The sequence below is a fragment of the Eumetopias jubatus genome, unplaced genomic scaffold, assembly GCF_037043125.1.
Source record: "Eumetopias jubatus isolate StellerSeaLion01/CBP00866 unplaced genomic scaffold, mEumJub1_p1.0 scaffold_8, whole genome shotgun sequence".
In the NCBI taxonomy this organism is placed as follows: domain Eukaryota; kingdom Metazoa; phylum Chordata; class Mammalia; order Carnivora; family Otariidae; genus Eumetopias; species Eumetopias jubatus.
In genome coordinates, this window is record NW_028274814.1 from 95,309,306 (window position 1) to 95,330,960 (window position 21,655).

The window sequence follows — 21,655 nt, forward strand, 5'->3', positions numbered from 1 at the left end:
TAGGCAAGCAGGGATTCAGGGAAGAACAATGTTGTGACTGGGGTATTATGTTATGAAAGACTTTGCATCAAATAAATCACAAATTTGACCCATTAAATATAAAAATATATATATAAACAACTAGAAAAGCCTGTAACACCTAGGAATTGTAATAAGCTGCTCAAGTCTTATAAAAGAGAAATGAATGTCCTATCTGCATAGATTTCCTAAGAAGACCAACTACACTATGAAGAATATAATCAGCATATTAAATTCAACATTATTAAATCGTGCATTTCACTTACCCCGGGGCAAATATGTTAATTACATACATATTAATAACTAATTAGACATTCAATTAATGCCTTGCTGATGCCTTCCTTGTATATTATAATAACTTTGACGGAAAAATCTTTTTTTTTTAAAGATTTTACTTATTTATTTGACAGAGAGAGTGAGAGAGCACAAGCAGGGGGAACAGTAGAGGGAGAGGGAGAAGCAGGCTCCCCGCCAAGCAGGGAGCCCGACGCGGGGCTCGATCCCAGGACCCTGAGATCATGACCCGAGCCGAAGGCAGACGCCCAACCATCTGAGCCACCCAGGTGCCCCTGACGGAAAAATCTAAGGGATCCCAGTGCCATTAAAAATGATTCTGGAGAGGCATGGAATTGGCGGCTGTGGGCTGGGATGAACGGTGCCCTCAGTGGAGACTGGGGAGCCGAGCCGGACCCGTGACCAGTACAATGGGAGCAGTTGGACTGGCCATTGCTGCTGCAGGATTTGCAGGCCCTTATATTTTGCAAGCCGTGAAACACATGGAGCCTCAAGTAAAACAAGTTTTCCAAGTCTACCAAAATCTGTCTTCAGCGGTGGCTATTAGAAAGGTGGGTTTGAACCCAAAATGATGAAACAGAAGCAGCGTTAATAGTAGGCATAAACCATAAACCTTATTGCCAATGAAGAGGAAATAAGAGATGCTCACCAACTAATTATGCTTTTAAATCCAACCCAGACAGGGTTGGATCTCCTTATTGAGCAGCCAAAATCAATGAAGCTAAAGATTTACTAGACGGTCAAGCTAAAAAATGAAGTAATTGTGTGGTGAATTTTAAGTTCTGGTTTGTTTCTGTATATAAGTGTCAGCTTTTATAATAAAATTGCCTCAAAGCTACATGCTTTAAAAAAAATATTCTGGGGTGCCTGGGTGGCTCAGTTGGTTGGGCGACTGCCTTCGGCTCAGGTCATGATCCTGGAATCCCTGGATCTAGTCCCGCATCGGGGTCCCTTGCTCGGCAGGGAGTCTGCTTCTCCCTCTGACCCTAACCCCTCTCATGTGCTCTTTCTCTCATTCTCTCTCTCAAATAAATAAATAAAATCTTTAAAAAAATATTCTGAAATATGATTACTGTCACAGCATCTCTAAGCGAGACAACTTAATATCACAAACAACTTAAATATTCAACAAGAGAACAATAGCTAAGTTAGTTATGCACAGCCATAAAATATCATTTGATCATTCAAATTTATCTTTAGAAAAAAATCTTAGTAATATGAGAAATTGCTTATTTTATAGTAAATGAATAACGAAAGATGGGGAATGATACACGGTATCATTTCAACTTTGTAAAAATAGGCAGTGAGAAATAGGGTAAAGTCACGCAAAGATAATATATACCCATTAAAGTGATACAAAGGATATTTATTGATATAAAAAGACATTTACATTATATCCTTGGGTGAAAAGGAGGCACACATCATGACACCATTTTTTAAAACAAATGTATATTTCTTCATCACGATAGAGGAAAGATATACATGAAATGGTAATAGGATTATCTCTAGTTATAATGCTAATTTTTACTTTCCCCTTTTTACTTTTCAGCGTTGTCTACATTTTTCTATAATTATCATATATCAGTTTCCTATGGCATATAAAAAAAATACGCAGTTACTTCCAGTCAGGGAAAGAAGCAAAGGAAAATACTCAAATACTCAAAAAATACTCAAAGAAAATACCCAATATGTTAGTAGTAATTGCCTCTACACAGTGATTTTCCTTTTACCTTTTTCTTTTTTATGCATTCCAACATTACCTGAAAGAAGATACATCACTAGGTACAAATTTCCAGTTATAAGATAAGTAAGGACTGAAGATGTAATGTACACAATGACTGTGGTTAACACTGCTGCATGGTATATTTGAAGGTTGTTACGAGAGTAGATCCTAAGAGTTTTTAATCACAAGAAACGAATACTGCTTTTCTTTTTTAGTATCTATATGAGATGGTGGATGTTAACTAAATTTATTGTGGTTATTATTTCACAATATATATAAATCAAAGTATGATGCTGTATACCTTAAACTTATACACTGTCATATGTCAATTATATCTTAATAAGACTGGGAAAATAAAAAAGAAGATACATTGCTGTCTTTATTTTTATTAATGGTTAAATTCTCTTAAATTTTCTTATCTGATATTAACATCACTATACCAGCTTTTTTTCAGCTACATTTGCTTGACACATCATTTTGTATCTGTTTATTTTTATTTTTTATTTTTTTTAAAGATTTTTATTTATTTATTGAGAGAGAGAGAGAATGGTAGAGAGAGAGCATGAGAAGGAGGAAGGTCAGAGGGAGAAGCAGACTCCCTGCTGAGCAGGGAGCCTGATGCGGGACTCGATCCCAGGACTCCAGGATCATGACCTGAGCCGAAGGCAGTCGCTTAACCAACTGAACCACCCAGGCACCCATGTATCCGTTTATTTTTAAACTGTCTGTGCATCTTTGTTTAGGTGCATCTCCTATGTGATGTCAAGATCATTTTGACTCTGATAATCTAGGTCTTTTAATTGATGAGTTTTTTTGATGTACATTGTTTGTGTCCTGTTTTATTTGGACACAAACTACTATCTTATTTTGTTTTTTCTATTTATACTTCTGTTTTTCTTTCTTTTCTCCTTCCCTGGCTCCTGTTCGATGAGCAAAAAATTTCCATCTCCCCACTACCTTTTTGCTCCCTGATGTGAAGGCTATATATTATGTTTCTCTGATTTGGGAGGCCACCTTTAATTTTTTTAATAACATTTAACATACATAACAATTCAATATATATTTTTTCTCACAATGTCAGAAGTTATTCAATAGTTCTTTTTTTAAATTTAAAAAAAAATTTTACTTATTTATTTGTCAGAGAGAGAGAGCACAAGCAGGGGGAGTGGCAGACAGAGGGAGAAGCAGACCCCTGCTGAGCAAGAAGCCCACTGGGGGACTCGATCCCGGGACATCGGGACCACGACCTGACGTGAAGGCAGGTGATTAACCGACTGAAGCCGCCTAGGCACCCCAATAGTTCTTTTTTTTTTAATTTAAAGATTTTATTTATTTATTTGAGAGAGAGAGAGAGCACGTGGGAGAGAACATGAGCAGGGTGAGGGGCAAAGGGAGAAGCAGACTCCTTGCTGAGCAGGGCTCGATCCTGGGACTCCAGGATCATGACCTGAGCCAAAGGCAGATGCTTAACCAACTGAGCCACCCAGGTGCCCCTTCAATAGTTCTATCATACTCCAGAACAGAATCTTAGCACAGGCTATTTCCAGCTTTCTATCTTTACCATTCTGGCTTTTGCCCTCATTTATTGTCTCATGGTTGCAATACAATTGCCCTAACTCCATTAGGTACCAAGTTTACATTCAAAACAGAAAAAAGACGGGAAGAAAGGTTGTATCTATCCTATTTATTAAGAAAGCAAAACTTTTCCCATATTCTACTGTGGAAATTTCAACTAAGTTGTCTTGGCCAGAACCAAGTCACGATGCTATCCTAGCTGCAAAGAAGTTAGAAAAACTAAGGCAACAAAGTGTTTGCTAATAGATCAGGATTCTAGTCTCACTTTACGCAAAACTTGAATATGGCTCTTAAAGAGGGAAGAAAATGCATCCCTTCTACCATGTTCTGGAACAAATCACTTTCATCCGTTGTAAAATTAGCACATTGGATTAGATTATGTATATTGAATATTTGTAGTGATTAAAGTCTGCATCAGGATAATAATAGCAGAGGGACACCTGGGTGGCTCAGATGGTTAAGCGTCTGCCTTCAGCTCAGGTCATGATCCCAGGGTCCTGAGATTGAGTCCCCCATGGAGCTCCTTGCTCAGCAGGGAGCCTGCTTCTCCCTCTTCCTGAACTGCTTGCTGCCCCCGCTGCTTGTGCTCTCTCTCTCTGACAAATAAATAAAGAAAATAAAAAAAAGGATAATAGCAAAATAGAAGGTATTTGAGAAATATTGAAAGGAAGCAGAGCCTGGGTGACTCAGTCAGTTGGGCGTCTGGCTCTTGATTTAGGCTCAGGTGATCTCAGGGTTATGAAATCAAGTCCCCTGTCAGCTCGTGCTCAGCTCGGAGTCTGCTTGTTTCTCTCTCTCCTTCTCCCTCTGCCGGCGCTTCTCAATAAATAAATAAATAAATAAATAAATAAATAAATAAATAAATAAAATCCTTTTTTAAAAAAGAAATATTTAAAGGAAAATTCAACAAGTCTGAGATTTAATGAACCTAGGCTTTTCAACAATTTGCATTTTTTCCCTTTTGCTTTTTTTCACCACCACCTAGTAATGCTTATATCTCAGTTCCAATTTCTTTCACTTGTTTACTCAAAGATTTGTGTGGTGGGACCAGCACTGTTTTACCACCAACCTGTTTAGGATTAGGTTTCCTCTTCTGCGAAAAAGAAAGAAAGAAAGAAAAAAAAGCGTGGCGGGGGGGACTTGGATTCATAGGTCCTTCTCAGTTCTGAAATTTGTTGACTCTTTTTAACAATTCAATTCAGCCAACATCCATTAAATACCTTATTCAACTAAGGCATCCTTCCAGATGCTATGGGAATATAAAGATAAGAAAAATGTGTTCCTTGACCTCAAGGAATTCAGAGTATAAGAGGTGTGATATAAGGGTTTATCATCATTATTATCACTACTACCATCATCAGCACCTTATGTTCATTTTATTCAAGCCTGCTTTTTCCAAGGCCAATCTTAACATTGTTGGAGCCTAATGTAGAGACAGTTTGTAACTTCACCCCAGGTATTTCTCTTCCTGGATCCATGTAATTGGGGTTGTTTCTTGATGAAGGGAGACAGCATACAGAAAAAGGAGTAGCAGAATTAGCTTCATTTTAGGGGGGTCTATGAAGATGAAATGGAGCTGGGGATACAATAGCTTGCTAGTCAGAACCGAAGCTCCATAATAGCTTACCTAGCTCGTGAGATGAAACATTTCTTCTTGACTCTGAGTGAGGAGGAGACATTTTTTAAAAACTAGTTATGCTCACTATTGAACAATTTAATCACTGAATTGGCCATGTGGAAAGCTTAACCAGAGTTGACGAATACATTTTAAATCTCATCACTTTTGAGCTTCGAATTTAGAACAAAACTGGTTCTGAAGTAAGCCTGGCCTAGAAAGATGCCTTCTCTGAAGTCGCTGCTCTCCACAAAGATGGATGACAGCTTTTTGATCCCACAGGTGAACATACATGGGAGGCAACATTCGCTCATTTCTATACTTTCTGTGCTAGATATTTTCTTTGCTTCTCCAGACCTACTTCCCACCCTTTCCATCCTGCTCTCTGCTCCAGTGGGTGACCTTTATTGGCCATACCAATGGTACCTCCTCCCCTCTGACTTCCAATTGGGTTCAATCAGTGGGAGGCCCTACCAGGAGATCTAAGGTCAAGGAACACGTAATACCAGGATTAATTTTCCAGGATCTCTCCACTGTATGCCTGAAGGCTACAGCTGATTCAGGCAGCCTTCTCCAACAACTACAGATCTCTCTCTCTCTCTCTGAGTTTTAGTAATTGATTGCTCCCTTTATCCCTTCAGGCTTGCCCTGCAGTGCTTTGTCATCCTCTATTAGTTTCTCTTAACCCTGTCTGAACCCCCATAAATGGTTACTCCATTACATTCTTCTCCATTTCCCCATTGAGTGTACCAACTCTCTCCTGCCAGGTTCTGACTGACACATATTCCCAGAGATTCCAATGTAATATCTGTACCTCTAAGGATTACGAGTTCCCCCATCTCTCACACTTTATATATACTTTCTAATTTGAGTTGATGCTTATAAAGCATGTATCTCAGGGGCTGGTGCATAATACTATGTGCTCAATAATTGTTGGTTTCTTTCTATTCCTCTATTTGAGGTAGATATTATGATCTTTATTTTTTTCAACAGGTCCCATTGAAGTTCAGTAACTCTTGCCCAAAGCACAGTTGAGTCTCAAATGACAGAGTTGGGTCTCAAACCAAGATCTGTTACATTACACGTTACCATGCCGCTTCTCACTACAGGATAATGAAATCTTACCTTTGTATTATTCATTCCTACCTACTACAGTGGCCCCCATGCAGTAGTTGCATTAAAAACATTTGTTGGATAGTAGAATGAATAAATTCTGTCATCATTTATACATTTATTTAGTTGCTGTATAAGTTGTATGAAAAAAAAGGTAAGATTACTAGTTTTGAGTCCCATTAGCTCCATAAAAAGCAATTTTTGAGGTGCCCATTGGCTAAGAATCTGACTCTTGATCTCAGCTCAGGTCTTGATCTCAGGGTCCTGAGTTCCAGCCCGAGGTGGGGCTTCACACTGGGCATGAGCCTACTTAAAAAAAAAAAAAGCAGTTTTTGATAGAAAAATATTTTCACTCATACTAATGTTATTGTATTTTGCTGAAGTCCACCTCTTCACATGGATTTTATCTTCATCTTCAGTAATTTCCAGAAATAAATCATTCAAAACACAAAGATGAATGCATTTTACATAGCACAAAAAAAGACCACTTGTATCAAACAATACATTTTAAAACCATGGTGAGAAATGTCTTTTTTATTTTTTTATTTTATTTTTTTAAAGATTTTATTTATTTATTTGAGAGAGAGAGAATGAGAGATAGAGAGCACGAGAGGGAAGAGGGTCAGAGGGAGAAGCAGACTCCCTGATGAGCAGGGAGCCCGATGTGGGACTCGATCCCGGGACTCCAAGATCATGACCTGAGCCGAAGGCAGTCGCTTAACCAACTGAGCCACCCAGGCGCCCGAGAAATGTCTGTTTTTTAAACACAATTCACACAAGTGCTGAAAAATAGTTTATGGCAAAGCTACAGTGTAGCCTTCATATGCTTTTATTTTTCAATCAGGTATGTGACTCATTATTATTACAGGTTTCTAAATGTCACGCTCCATCCTGAGTCCAAGATAATGGCTATACTGCATTAAAAAATCTTAAATTTATGCTTTCTATTTTTTAAACATTTTACTTTTAATTTTTATTATTTTATTTTATTTTTTTTAGTGGGCTCCATGGGGCCTGAACTCACGACCTGAGATCAAGACCTGAGCGGAGATCAAGAGTTGGCCACTCAGCCAACTGAGCCACCCAAATGCCCCTATTTTTTTTTTAAAGTAAGCTTTATGCCCAATGTGGGACTTGAACTCACAACCCTCAGATCAAGAGTTGCACGCTCTACTGCCTGAGCCAGCCAGGTGCCTCTATGCTTTTCTATTTTTAAAAATAAGGTTGAAATTGTGTCTTGATTATAAAGTTAATAAATACACACTGTAGCAATATTAAAAACACAGAAATGTATAAATAAGAAACTAAAAATACTCATAATCCCACTGTTCGAAAATGATACTAACATTTGAACATGTTTCTATGCAGTATTTTGTCTGTATGTAATTGAGATGAACTTTTTTTTGGCCAGTAGCTGATCACCCTGGCAGTGTGTGCATGACTTTGTGCTATAAGTTTTTTTTTTAAGATTTTATTTATTCATTTGACAGAGAGACATAGTGAGAGAGGGAACACAAGCAGAGGGAATGGGAGAGGGAGAAGAAGGCTTCCCACTGAGCAGGGAGCCCAATGCAGGACCTGATCCCAGGACGCTGGGATCATGACCTGAGCCCAAGGCAGATGCTTAACGACTGAGCCACCAAAGCGCCCCGAGTTTTGGGTTTTTTTACTTGCAGCCAAATGCATTCCAATGATATATCTGGGTGAATACCACATATACAATGCCAACGATATGGCAATGTTAGACCATTTATGACCTATAAAACCTGCACTTTTATATGGTACAGTCTAACAGAATTTGGTAACAGGAAGTGCTGTGTTGAAATGTGGAACCAGGGGCACCTGGCTGGCTCAGTAACAGAACATGTGACTCTTGATCTTGGGGTCATGAGTTCAAGCCCCATGTTGGGCATGGAGCTTACTTAACAAACAAAGAAAAAAATGTGGAACTGACTGATTCAAGGAGGGGCAGTGAAGGATGTTATGCCCCACTTCTCTGGTGTTGCAATAAGTCTTTCTTATTTAGCCATAGCAATTGGTTTAACTGATTATTTCTGGAGAATGCACATATATTCATTGGGATGTGGAAAGATAATAGAGCATATATTTTTATTTTTTTATTTAAAAAACTGAAAAGTTAAGATTAACTAACATTTAATATAGGAATAGTGTCCTTGCTCAGTTCATATGTCAAATGGTTTCATGTTACTAAGGTATGTGGCAGGGATAAATCTAGGTTTCCTGGGGGTTGATATATTCATATTTTGGGAGCTTTCTTAAAGAAAAATAACAAAAAATTTTGAACATAAAATAAGGTACGAAAGCAAATTGTTATTTAGAAGAAGAAAAGAAACACAGGAATTTCAATTTCATGTGATTTTTCTCATTAAAAGAATATATAGCAAGTTGAGGGGCACCTGGGTGGCTCAGTCAGGTTATGATCCCGGGGTCTGGGATTGAGCCCCAGATCAGGCTCCCTGCTCAGCGGGGAGTCTGCTTCTCCTTCTGCCCCTTCCCCTACTCATGCTCTTTCTCTCTTGAATAAATAAATAAAATCTTAAAAATATATACATATAGCGAGTTGATAATTTTATATGCCTCATTATGTAGTGTTTATGTAGCATTAATGAGAACCAAATCTTTCACTTGTAAGCTTGCGTGTCTCTTTAGACTAATTTTCTAAAGAATAGTATCTGATTCCATACATCTCAAACTTTGTTTCTCCTCCAGTACCCACATATTTCTATTGCCTAGCATGGTTGGACAGACTCAGATCACCATATGACCTCTGGCTTTGCATTTTCATATCACACAATCTCTTGGCACAGTGGCAGTAAAAATATTTCTGGAAAGCGTTCCTATGTCAGGATGGTTAACAATAATTTATACATAAATATTTGCCATGAAATCCAAACTAAATGTAACCCTTTATTCCATTTCCACTTAGATGCAGAAATATGGCTACTGCCTCACCAACCCCTATCCAACACAAAGGAGAGTATGTATGACAGAGAGGAAAGTGGAGTGGAAAGAAATAGTGGTTTTAGATAAATTATGGAAGGGTCCCATGGAAGTGAGGGATTTTGAATCATTAACTTTTTTCACTTCCCACATTATTGTTCCTGTTGGGGATAATCCTGAGGAAAGAGGTGGACTTCGCCCCAACACAGAGGATTCTAAAGTGATTCCTTCACATAGGCACTTAATATACTTTACTTGCTGTGTATTATGATACATGTCAGTTTATGAGAGCCCAGTTACATAGACTTACATAGAGATTTTATTTTCTCACTTTAACTAAGTTAACCATCACAAAGTGCCCAAGTGTTTTAAAAAAATCCTAAGAAACCATGGTTCATTGCTAATACTAATAATGAAAGTACAAGTGAAAGACAAGAAAGTGTCAGAGCCAACACCTACTTCTAGTATGAATTCTTGTCAGTCCCATCATGAGATGAAAACAAAGATGATGTAATCAGATTTGACAAGAGCAGGACCAAAAATTTCAAGACTATTTGAAATATGAGTTTATATCCACTAATGATAATATAAGGCCCTTATAATAGTCATGCATTTAAAAAATCTTATTTATTGGAGTGCCTGGGTGGCTCAGTCAGTTAAGCAACTGACTCTTGATTTCTGCTCAGGTCATGACTTCAGGGTTGTGAGATCGAGCTTCACATCAGGCTCCATGCTCAACACGGAGTCTGCTTGAGATTCTCTCTCCTTTTCCCTCTGCCCCTCCCCTGTTTATGCTATCTCTCTGTAAAATAAATAAATAAAATCTTTTTAAAAACATTGTTTATTTTTTTAAAGATTTTATTTATTTAGTTTGAGAGTGAGAAAGAGAGAGAGAGAGCATGGGGGGGGAGGGTCAGAGGGAGAAGCAGACTCCCCGCTGAGCAGGGAGCCTGATGTGGGACTCGATCCCAGGACTCCAGAATCATGACCTGAGCTGAAGGTAGTCACTTAACCAACTGAGCCACCCAGGTGCCCAAACCTTGTTTATTTCATCCTTCAAAATTATATATTTGCTCCAAGAAATAAGAAAAAAAAAGAAATAAAGCAAAATTATATATTTGTATGGGTGTTTGTGATATAAAAATGTTAATATAAAATGCCTTATAAAATAACACTTACATTTATATATATTATGGCTGCATGTTTAAAATGTTAGGGGTATTTTTTAAAGTTTGGGGAGCAGGGGCACCTGTGTGGTGCAGTTGGTTGGGTGTCCAACTCTTGGTTTCAGCTCAGGTGGTAATCTCAGGGTCATGGGATCAAGCCCCACATCAGGCTCTGTGCTCAGCTCAGAGTCTGCTTGAGATTCTCTCTCCTTCTCCCTCTGCCTCTCCCACTTGTGCTCTCTCAAATAAATAAATCTTTTAAAAAATTTTTAAAAATAAAACTTTGGGGAGCATAGACCTAAACTATAACCTACAGTATGTTAGAACCAAAATCAAATTCCTACGGAGATTACGGCATGGACTGACTTGAAGTAAGTCAGAATGATAATAGGTGTTAAATATTTATGGATTTGGATTTGCCTTCTCCAACCATCAGGGCTTTGTCTATGTGTTGTCCTCTAAGAAGGGGGTTATGTTAGAGAAGCTTTGGGGTGTCTGCTTGGCTCAGAGCAACTGTCTTCCACTGACAATTTTCTACCCTTTCCTAACTCACAGGGTAGATTTTGTAAGCTGTGTTTTTACTCTGTGACTCCTTCTCCTTAAACTTGATTGGACTAAAAGTAGGCTCCTGTAAAAATTGAGCTATCAGTTGCTTTCTCTTTAGATTTTGTAACTGAAACTAAGACAAGATCGCCATTTTCCTGAATGGCGCTTGTTTGAACGCAGGAGCTGAGGTTGCTATTGTTGCATAGACATGTGCATGGAAAAGGAGAGAAAGTTCTATACAGAGAAGAAGGACATGTACAGAGACCCTTAGAACATTATTTACCTCTTTCTAACCTCTTTGTTACTCTTCTTGAATATTTTGATTTTATATTGTTTATATTGTTGGAATGATGTGATTGTGAGAAGGAGGGGGTCGCAGACAAGGAATGTGGGCAGCCTTTAGGAGACGGAAAAGGCAAACAAATGTATTCACCTCTAGAGCTTCCAGAAGGAACGCCACCACCTTGATTTTGGCCCAGTGAGATCCATTCTGGACTTCTGATCTCTGGAACTATAAGATAATGAATTGGTGTTGTTTCAAGCCACCACATTTCTGGTAATACCATTGTCAAATTGCTCTCAAGGCTCTCTGGACTTTGAATTCTGTGTAGATTTGAATAACAGGATTTCAAAACTGAGAGGCACCTTCATGGAGGACTTGAGGTAAAGGACTCATCTAAGGTTACCTAGCTGGTCAGTTGTCAAGTCAGGATAAAAATCCGAATCTCCAATCTTTCATCTATGTACATTCATAACCGTAAGATGTCTAGCAAAGACGGTGGTATATAGAAGTACTGAATAAGTATAGAGTTTTCGCTTGTTGTTTTTATTATTATGCATTTTCTTTTGTAATCTACAATATTTCATTTCTTGAACACTGCCAAGTAAGCAGATAGCCTGTAACAACATTTTATTTTTTATTATTATTTTTTTTAGAGGGGGAGGGGGAAAGAGGGAGAGAGGGAGAGAACCAGCACAGGGGTGAGAGGGGCAGAGGGTGAGAAAGAACCTTAAGCAGGCTCCCCGCGCAGCCCAACACAGGGCTCAATCTCATGACTCTGAGATCAAGACCTGAGCTGAAATCAAGAGTCAGATGCTTAACCAACTGGGCCACCGAGGCGCCGCTGTAACATGTTAAAATCCTCAAAAAGCCAGCCAGGGAGTGAGGAATTACCTGGCCAAGATGTAGAAAGTCTAGGCCTATACATTCAGAGTGCTTTTGCATTTCAGATTCAAAAGAGTTGGCTGAGAGGTCACCTGGATGAGGGTGATCCTGTTTATTAGTGTCCGGAGATGCCCTGCAGAAAATAATGAAAATCCTCCTATGGAAAAAAAAATTATCCTAGGACTCACATTATTTCTTCAAGTATTTCTTTTTTTTTAAGATTTTATTTATTTATTTGAGAGAGAGAGAATGAGAGAGAGCACAAGAGGGAAGAGCGTCAGAGGGAGAAGCCAACTCTCTGCTGAGCAGGGAGCCCAATGCGGGACTCAATCCCAGGACTCCAGGATCATGACCTGAGCTGAAGGCAGTCACTTAACCAACTGAGCCACCCAGGTGCCCTATTTCTTCAAGTATTTCAATTATGATGTCCAGCACCCAAAGATAGGTAATAAGACAACATGAGTGAGGGGGCAGTTTGAACGAGACGAAGACGGAACCGAAGCTGGGCACAGGCCGTGGACGCGGTCCCGCTGAGAGCCGAAGATGGCAGTGAACGTATATTCAACATCAGTCACCAGTGATTACCTAAGTCGACATGACATGCTGGCCTGGATCAATGAGTCTCTTTGCAGCTGAATCTGATGAAGATCAAACAGTTGTGCTCAGGGACTGCCTACTGTCAGTTTATGGACATGTTGTTCCCTGGCTCCATTGCCTTGAAGAAAGTGAAATTCCAGGCTAAGCTAGAACATGAGTACATCCAGAACTTCAAAATACTACAAGCAGGTTTTAAGAGAATGGGTGTTGACAAAATAATTCCTGTGGACAAATTAGTAAAAGGAAAGATTCAGGACAATTTTGAATTTGTTCAGTGGTTCAAGAAGTTTTTTGATGCAAACTATGATGGAAAAGACTATGACCCCATAGCTGCCAGACAAGGTCAAGAAACTGCAGTGGTTCCCTCCCTTGTTGCTCCAGCTCTGAACAAACCCAAGAAACCTCTCAGCTCTAGCAGTGCAGCTCCACAGAGGCCCATTGCAACACGCAGAACTACTGCAACCCCTAAGGCTGGCCCAGGTGTGGTGCGAAAGAATCCTGGTGTGGGCAACGGGGATGACGAAGCAGCTGAATTGATGCAGTAGGTCAACGCGTTGAAACTTACCGTCGAAGACTTGGAGAAAGAAAGAGATTTCTACTTTGGGAAGCTAAAGAACATTGAATTGATTTGCCAGGAGAATGAGGGGGAAAACAACCCGGTATTGCAGAGGATCGTGGACATTCTGTACGCCACAGATGAAGGCTTTGTGATACCTGATAGAAGGGGGCCCACAGGAGGAACAAGAAGAGTATTAACGGCCTGGACCAGCAGAGCAACATCCGAATTCTTCACTCCAAATCATGTGCTTAACTGTAAAATACCCCCTTTTATTATTCTTAGAGGACTCACTGGTTTCTTTTCATGAGCAAACAATACCTCTTCTTAAAGTGCACTTTGCAGACATTTCACCCCTTTTCCAAAGAGTTTGAGTTAGGAGCTTTTACCCTGTAGCAGAGCAGTATTAACATCTAGTTCGGTCACCTAGGGAACAAAGAGGCTGACCATGGGGCTCACCGTGTGGATGCTGGTAACACTGATTGCTGGAGAAGGTGTTTTTATGTGATACACTGAGGTGCAAACCTCAGTAGAGAAATGTAAAGACTGATTTGAATTTTAAGCTAATGTGAAATCTTGGCAGAGAATGTTTTAATAAATAAATGCCTTAAGAGTAAAAAAAAAAAAAGACAACATGAGTGAGAAACAGCATAAGGAACACAGCGAATAGGCGTGCCTCCGTGGCTCAGTCGGTTAATCGTCCAACTGTTGATTTCAGCTCAGGGCCTGATCTCTGGGTTGTGAGATAGAGCCGTGTTGGGCTGGGCGTAGAGTCTGCTTAAGATTCTCTCTCCCTCCCCTCTGCCCACCCCTGCCTCTCTCTTTAAAAAAAAAAAAAAACCCACAACAAATAACTAAAACAAAGAACCAACAATACACTCAATGGGACTCCAGATATTGGAGTTAGCAGAGACCCAGATTGTATACCAATGATGACTACTACACTCAAAGAGATGAAAGCCAAGACTCACTGTTTGGGCAAAGAATAGAATGCTATAAAAATGAACATAACAGATTTTAAAAAGAATGAAATAGAAATTTTAAGACTTAGAATTACCAAAAACAAACCACCCCAAAACCAAAATTAATAGCTAAATAGATAAGTTTGACATCATGAGAGAATTAGTAATCTATTTTTTTGTTTCTATTTTTTTTTTAACATAAGCTCTATACCCCATGTGGGGCTTAAACTCCTGACCCCAAGATCAAGAGTTGCATACTCTATCAACTGAGCCAGCCAGGCACCCCCATTATTTTTTATTTATTTTTATTTCTATTTGAGAATTAGTCATTTAGAAAATATATCAGAAAAAAAGCTACTCAAAATGAAGCTGGTAGAGATAAAAAAAAAAGAGAAGGTAAGAGAAATGTGGATAATAAAGATTTAACATACATTTATTGGAGTTATAGAGGGAAAGAAGAAAGAGTGGGGCAGAAGCAATATTTGAAGAGGTAAAGGTTGAGAATTTTCCAGAACTCATGAAAGGCATCAATGTATTCAAGAAGCTCAGTGAATCCCAAGCATCATAAATAAAAAGAAATACACTTCCCCCCAAACATACATGGTAAAAGAGCAGAAAACCAAAAAATCTTAAAAGCGGCCGGAGGGGGGAACCCCAATGACCTTCAAAGAAACACACTGACGGCTGATTTTTCGTAGGTAATGGTAGAAGTCAGAGCCCTGGAATGATTTTTAAGTGTACTGGAAGAACACACACTGCTCCTATCATCAAATCTCCCTTCTCCTGCCTCCTCTTTCACTTATAAGGACACTTGTGATTACTTTGGACTTACCAAGAAATCAAGGATAAGTCAAGCTCCTTTTCCAAGGTTAATAAAGTCACAGGTTCCGGGGATTGGGATATGGACATCTATGATGGGCCTATGGTGCCTACCCAAATCTAAAAAAAGGTCTCTCCCCTTATCATGAATGGCTCTTGTCTTCTATAAAGCCCCATGGAAAAAAGAAAATCAGTATTTCCAAGAAGTAGTAGAGGATAGGGCATTTTGCATATTACCTCATTTAAACTACCATCAACCTTCAGTCTTGGTGAGGTAAATATTATTACCTCAAGTCTGAAGATTCTGAAATTGAACATGAGAGAGAGCTTAGGTAACTCACTGAGGTCATCTTGCTGGTAAACTGACTAGTAATTGTTATCCACATCACCACATTGGTCTCTAAGACTCCAACTAAGCTTCTTCCAACATACCAAGTACAGGTGGATATTCTTTGGCTCATCATTGTGCAAAAGATTTCTGTATCTTAGCAAACACACTCTAATTTGGTGGGTTTTTAAATGGGTGAAAAAGAAATAAAGAATGGAGTAAGGTTTCTAACTGGAGAGACATCTTTGAATAAAATCCTGGTGGCAAAAACGGTCTGTATTGATCACGTGATCCCGGTTAAATCACTTACTTCTATTTGGCCTCAGTTCCCTCATTTGAAAAATCGATGTTTGGACCTAATGACACCTTTTCCAGTTCCCTTCTCGCTCAGACATTCTATGGTTCTGAGAAGCCCTTTGCCCCAAGATGCCTCTACCTTGTTGGGTGGGCTCTAGGATGACTGCTTTCAAGTTAGAGGCGTTTGAACTATTCAGAGAAAAACCAACTGCGATCCAAGGGGGGAAAAAACGAAGAGCAACGAACGGGAAAAGAGCTGAAAGGAGACGGTGACAGGGGATAGCGATGCAAACATAAATAGCATGCAAATAACCTAAGTCGCTTGCAAATTACTCAAGATAACAATCCACGGGAATCCAGCGTTTACTAGGCAAATGAAACTGCGGGTCTCTGAGGATGCAGGGATAAGAACGTTGTTTTCGCTCTCAAGGCGCTCACAGAATGCTGGGTTACACTTCGTATTTAATCATGGATATAAAACTTCCACCTCTCTAGAAGCCTTGGCTTTGAGAATTGTAAGCAAAACTGAGAATGAAAATATTACAAAACGTTTGAGTGTGCCAGAGGCAACGTGAAAACGCAGTCTCTGGAAACTGCTGGGACGTCCCCCCAAGCCCCAGGCCTAACCTAGACACACAAAAGAAAACGCCTCTGCCAGCAGAGACGCAAGCTTTTTCTCCTCGCCCGCCGAGCTGCCGGGCTGCAGACTCGACCGCCGCCCCCGGCCGCCCCCGCCTCGTCCCTCGGGCCTCGGAAGTGACGCAGCGCGCCCCGCCCCCGCCGCTAGATCCGCTGCTGCTGCCGCGGCGGGCAGACCTGCAGGAGGCGGCGGCGGCCTCGGCCGAGAGAAGATGGCGGACGGTGTGGACCACATAGACATTTACGCGGATGTGGGCGAAGAGTTCAACCAGGTACGTGAGGGCCCGGGCCCACGCCGCCGAAACGGGCGGCGCTGCGGTCCGGACGCTGACCCAGGGCCCGCCGCGGGCTGCGAGCCGGCGCGGCTGCAGACCGTGCGCCCTTGCCGCCTGTGGGCCGCGCCGTCCGAGCCCGGCGCGGCGCCCCCCTCGCCCCTCGTTCTACCGCGTCGTTTCGCGGACCGCGGATGCTGCTGCCCGCCGCAGGGTCCGGAGCGCGGACGCGGGCCGCCGTGCAGACGCCGCCGGCCCCTCCCTCGCAGCCGCCACCTCCCCATTGTTGGCGGCGGCCGGCGGGCGCTTCCCGCCGCGCTAGGCCCGGGCGGTGGGGCCGCGTGTGCGCGGCGGGGAGAACGGGCCGCCGCCGCGCCCCCTCCCCCGCCGCCGGGTCGAGGAGGAAGCCTGGCGGGACGCGCGCGGGGCGCCGCCTCTTCCCCGACCCTGCAGCTCGGGCTCCGATTCCTCTCGTCGCTCCATTTTGTCTCCCCGGCCGCGCACGGTCGCCTCATGGAAGGCCGCATTCATGGCCCTTTGTATCCCGCGCGCCCAGTTTCCTGGGCTCCTGCTCGCGTTTGCGACAGGTTTCGGCGTGGCGCCTTCTTCCTCCTTTCCTCACACTTTGTGAAGGCGGCTTCGGTGTGAGCACGTTTGCAACAAGTCCTTGGACTTTTGCACCATCGATCGTGTTTCAGAGTCGGTGCGCGGGGCCGTGCCTCGGTGGTCGAGGTCTTGCAGTGCTTTTGAGGCCCAGTTGTTGTTGGCTTTTGTGAGGAAAATACCTGTGAAGATAGATGGCCTGAGCTAAAAGGAAGACTTGGAAGCGTGTTGGTTGGATGGGGGGAGGGGGGAGATGGTAGCTCACCGAGAGATAAGAGGAGTGATTAAAATAAAGAACGTTCACCCGAAATTCTTTTAGTATAGTTTAAAAGGTTGTAAATAAGACCCGATTTTCAGAAGCAAATGTAAAATGCCCTCCGAGGGATCTGTTAATTTACGTTTTGAAAGGTTGGAGAAAGTGAGAATGGAAGGTTTTTCCGGTATCTCTCAAGCCACAGTTGCCTGGAAGAACTAGCCGCGGAGCTGTGATGTCTGATGTTGGGCATCCTTGCAAAAGATCTCGTTTGTTACTAGAGTAGTGACGTGTAAGCTCTAAGCCTGCTGTTCACATCTTTACTGCCTTTATGTAGTAACACATTTTAAAAAATTAAATTGTGCCTAACTGTAGTGCACCTAAAAGCTTGATTTTTTTATATTCCAGGTCTGTAAGAGAAGCTTGATAGAATTTTAGTGGTTTATGTTTTTTCTTTTTATTTTTTTTCCCCCACTACATTAGGACTTTATTTCTGACTAGGGGTTCAAGATTTTTTTTAAATGAGGGAAAGCTAGAAATCCTTAACTGTTGTTGTTTTCAGGAATGACTTTGTGTCTCTGGTTTAAGTATTAGAAAAGAAAAATATTTTTCAATTAGCTTTAAATGGTTGCTACTCCGTTAAGGACTGGATGTTGTAATCAAACGTTAAGTTTTAAAATCTTAATTCTTTTTATTGTGTTTATATTTTAGAACTGTGATGACTGAGTTGTGTCAGTGGCAAATTAGAATATTATCTCGGGCACTACAATCAGATGTTAATGCTTTTAAGATCAGTAGACAAAGACCTCTAGGGAATTTCTATTTATCAAATGGATATAACATTCCATCCAAAAGAGGGCCATACCTGAAAGTAAAGGAGCAATTAAATATTCAAGACTGTCTTCATTAGCTTTTCTTACAATACAGTTGCTTTGCCTTTTCCCCTATGATGAAAGAAGAATTTGGGTACAGTTTTAGAATTTGAGCTTTCTTGAGGACCTCTTCATGAAAGATTTTTTTTAGGCTTTCCCATACATAATTTGGGATGGCCATTTCTCTAATACATATAGCTGGAAGGAGTGATACTTGCTTATCCTTGTGCAGTAACTAGTGCTGACTGAGCAGGAGGTGGGAAGAGATTAAAATTTTGTGGCCCTGATGAGGAACTGTTTTACAGGGTTCTCTTAAAAATGTAGCTTTTTGTTGACTTGAACTTACAACATTTTATCTCTCACATAGTTGTATTTTTTACCAGTAAAATCTTTATACTTTTGAAAAGATTAATGGGATTAAACAGAGGCTTTGTTTTTGTTAATATTTTGCATATTGTTGGCCTTTGTAATCTGCTTGCTGTGGTAATTCCTTTGCAAAATATGGCCACACAAGGATAGTTGGTTGTTTTCAAGGTCCATCCTCTTTTTTATAAAAATGTTACTGTAATTGAAATATTTTCCTGAAAATTCATCAGAATTAGAAGCAACTACAGAATTATAACTGATGTAATTTTCTCTTTATTGTGAGCTGGTGACCTTATTTCTACTGGTTGCTATAGTAAACTATGACTCTTAACTGTAGTTGAGTAAAGTGTTTTACTAAGTATAACCAGTCGACTTATTTTGGCTTCTAAACTGCTGTAAACCTTCAAAAAAAAAAAGTCCTTGTTCTTTACTGTGAGCTGCAGATTTAATTGCATTTGTGTACTTTGAAATTCTCTGTAGTCTGTATGTTCCATTTTCTTCTATTTTAAATGGTACTTTATGAAGCTTTTTTTTTTTCAGGTGTGTATTTTGGTTAAGCACAGTATAAACCTATTTCAAAAAGTATGAGACAGTCAGCTGTCTTAGAAGAAACTTTAATTTGGGGATGGGGTGAGAATAAGTTTAGTGAAACTATAGAGTTCCTTTCATCACCAGATGAATTTAAGAATGGAGAATAAAGTTGGAGAAAGAGAGAAGGCACAGGGGACTTGGCTATTCCTCATGGGTGCTCTTTAGTTCTTAAATTAAAGGTCTTTGGATGTAACCAAATTGAGAACAGTTAGTTGCTCCAGTGGAAGGAGAATTTGAACTACTTCCAACCTCTACCTTACTTGAATTTGGAGTTGAGAAGAAAACGGTTCTGTTTCAGCCTCTATAGTATGTGTCAGTCCAGTTTGAACTGGGATTTGTACTTTAATGTGGTAGTTAATAACCTAATATTTAATAATTATAGACTTTTTAATTTTGACCAAGACTAAATATAAAAAACTTTCAAACTCAGTTGTTCAAAATACATTTCTTGAATATCTGTTATATGCCAACAAGGAGGGATACAAAATTCAGATAGTCCCTACTCTTACAATGCACTGTAGTGGGGGCGAGAGACATCTACATAATTATAACACTCTTGACAGGTCATGTGTTATAAAACTCCTTTATGTGTATCTTTATCTGTAGAATTTTTATTGATGGGGAAAGTCAAAAATTCTAGGAACCTCAGGAAAGTTTATACTGTATACATTGAAGTGTGTATTTTGCTTGTTTGGAAATCAAAAGCTCTTAATACCAGATTTAGTTATTGATCTGTCTAGTGGTAGGTCACTGGTAACAGTGATGATTTAGTAATTTGGCCACTGAGTTTTAAAATGAAAATATATATAGGTTATGGCTGGGGAAAAAGTTTGTTTAGAAATCTAAGGACCTAGACATCCTCATAAGTCAACTTGCCTTTATTTCATGAGTCATTATACTTTGTATCTACTCTAGCCAGTTGTCTAGCCAATTTTGGAAAGTGAGTTTCCTGGGCAAATGTCAGTGAAACCTTATTTCTGATAAATTTATGTTTAATAGAAAATCCTCTGAGATAAAGCTGTAAGGTTGAGAATGAGGTAGGTAGAGATTGATTCAGAAACTTTGGCAGAAATATTTAGGGGAACTAGAACTCTTCCCACTCAGTTTTATAATTTATGAGTGTAGTTTATTCAGCTGCCTGTGAATTGTCCACCATTTGTGGTTTATGTGGCAAAAAGAAGTTGGCTTCTTTACCATTAGTTGATCTTTTTACAGGGATTATAAAACTAATTTTCAAATGTATTAGAACATAAGTAGATAAAAATCAGAAATATTTTCTATAAAGATAAATATGAATTCGATTATTTTCTGGATTTTCCATGCTAGTATTTTTCTTCCTTGGTAAAGAATACATTTTGTAAATGCAAAATGTAAACCTCCCCCCTTTATATTTCTCCAAATGGACATGGATTTTAAGTTCCTTTCTCTTTTTTTTCTTTTTCTTTCTTCTCCTCCTTTTTTAAATAGAGGGGCTTTGAAACAGGTGGCCTTTGCTGTACCATTACTGGTACTCTCGTATAATGGAGGGATGCTATTACAATTTAGGATCACCAAAAGCCATGTTGGGCTTGTCAGGGAGAATGAAGAATGTAGTACAGTTATTCCGTGGTGAGCCCAGTGATGGTATACAGAATTTATATACAGGACATCTGTTACGCTAAAATTTTGGGAGGTCATTAAGGAAAATATGTCTAAAAATAAATCCTTGGAGGGAAGAAGAAACATTGCCTTTAAAAGGGAGCTAATAGGATTTTGGTTATTTTACTATCCGTGTTAATTTTAAACTGTTTTCTCTAATGTGGCAACAGCTACTTGTACATCACGTAGAACGTAATATCGAAGTGTAAAATCTTAAAAGGATGCCTTGCCGTTAGAATGATTAGTGATTTAGAATGTAGGGAATGAAAAATATTACTGGATTTTTTTTTAACAAATCCTGAGTACTGTTACTTTATTGGAAGTTAATGTAATGTGCAGCTCTATCAGTAGATTAGTTACTATGAAAAGTAGATAGACTGGGCAGCATTTGACATCTAAAATACTTAAGAGGGGCATTGTTGATTTTTGTTTGTTTTTGAATGCCATTAAAATTTCCTAAAGATATAATTGAAAAGATTCTTTCCAGAGTAGAACTTGACACTGTTGACCATTTCTCTTTGACAAAGTAGAAGTTATTTTTTTGTTCAGTAGATGTTCAGAGCTCACCTTCTTTGTATATGACCTATGATACACATTTTGCATAATTTCAGAATGTGTTTCCCTCCTTTTTAAAATGGGAACAGAAAATAGATGTGTTCTATATCTTTTTTTTAATGTGGAGGATA

At 39.9% G+C, this 21,655-nt stretch overlaps 1 protein-coding gene and 2 pseudogenes across 5 annotated transcripts in view; all 3 read left to right on the plus strand.

Moving 5' to 3' along the window:
- Positions 1-716: 716 nt before the first annotated feature.
- LOC114214904 (mitochondrial import inner membrane translocase subunit TIM14 pseudogene) lies at positions 717-1,068 on the plus strand (annotated as a pseudogene).
- An 11,610-nt stretch (positions 1,069-12,678) lies between these two features.
- On the plus strand, positions 12,679-13,635 carry LOC114214918 (microtubule-associated protein RP/EB family member 1 pseudogene; annotated as a pseudogene).
- A 2,903-nt stretch (positions 13,636-16,538) lies between these two features.
- CPSF6 (cleavage and polyadenylation specific factor 6) overlaps positions 16,539-21,655 on the plus strand; it is a 34,790-nt gene continuing 29,673 nt past the window's right edge. For all 5 annotated transcript variants that reach the window (XM_028110778.1, XM_028110779.1, XM_028110780.1 and 2 more), the window contains exon 1: positions 16,539-16,646. In XM_028110778.1, coding sequence (XP_027966579.1) covers positions 16,587-16,646 — 60 coding nt within the window. In that variant the 5' untranslated portion in view covers positions 16,539-16,586. The remainder of the gene's footprint in view (positions 16,647-21,655) is intronic.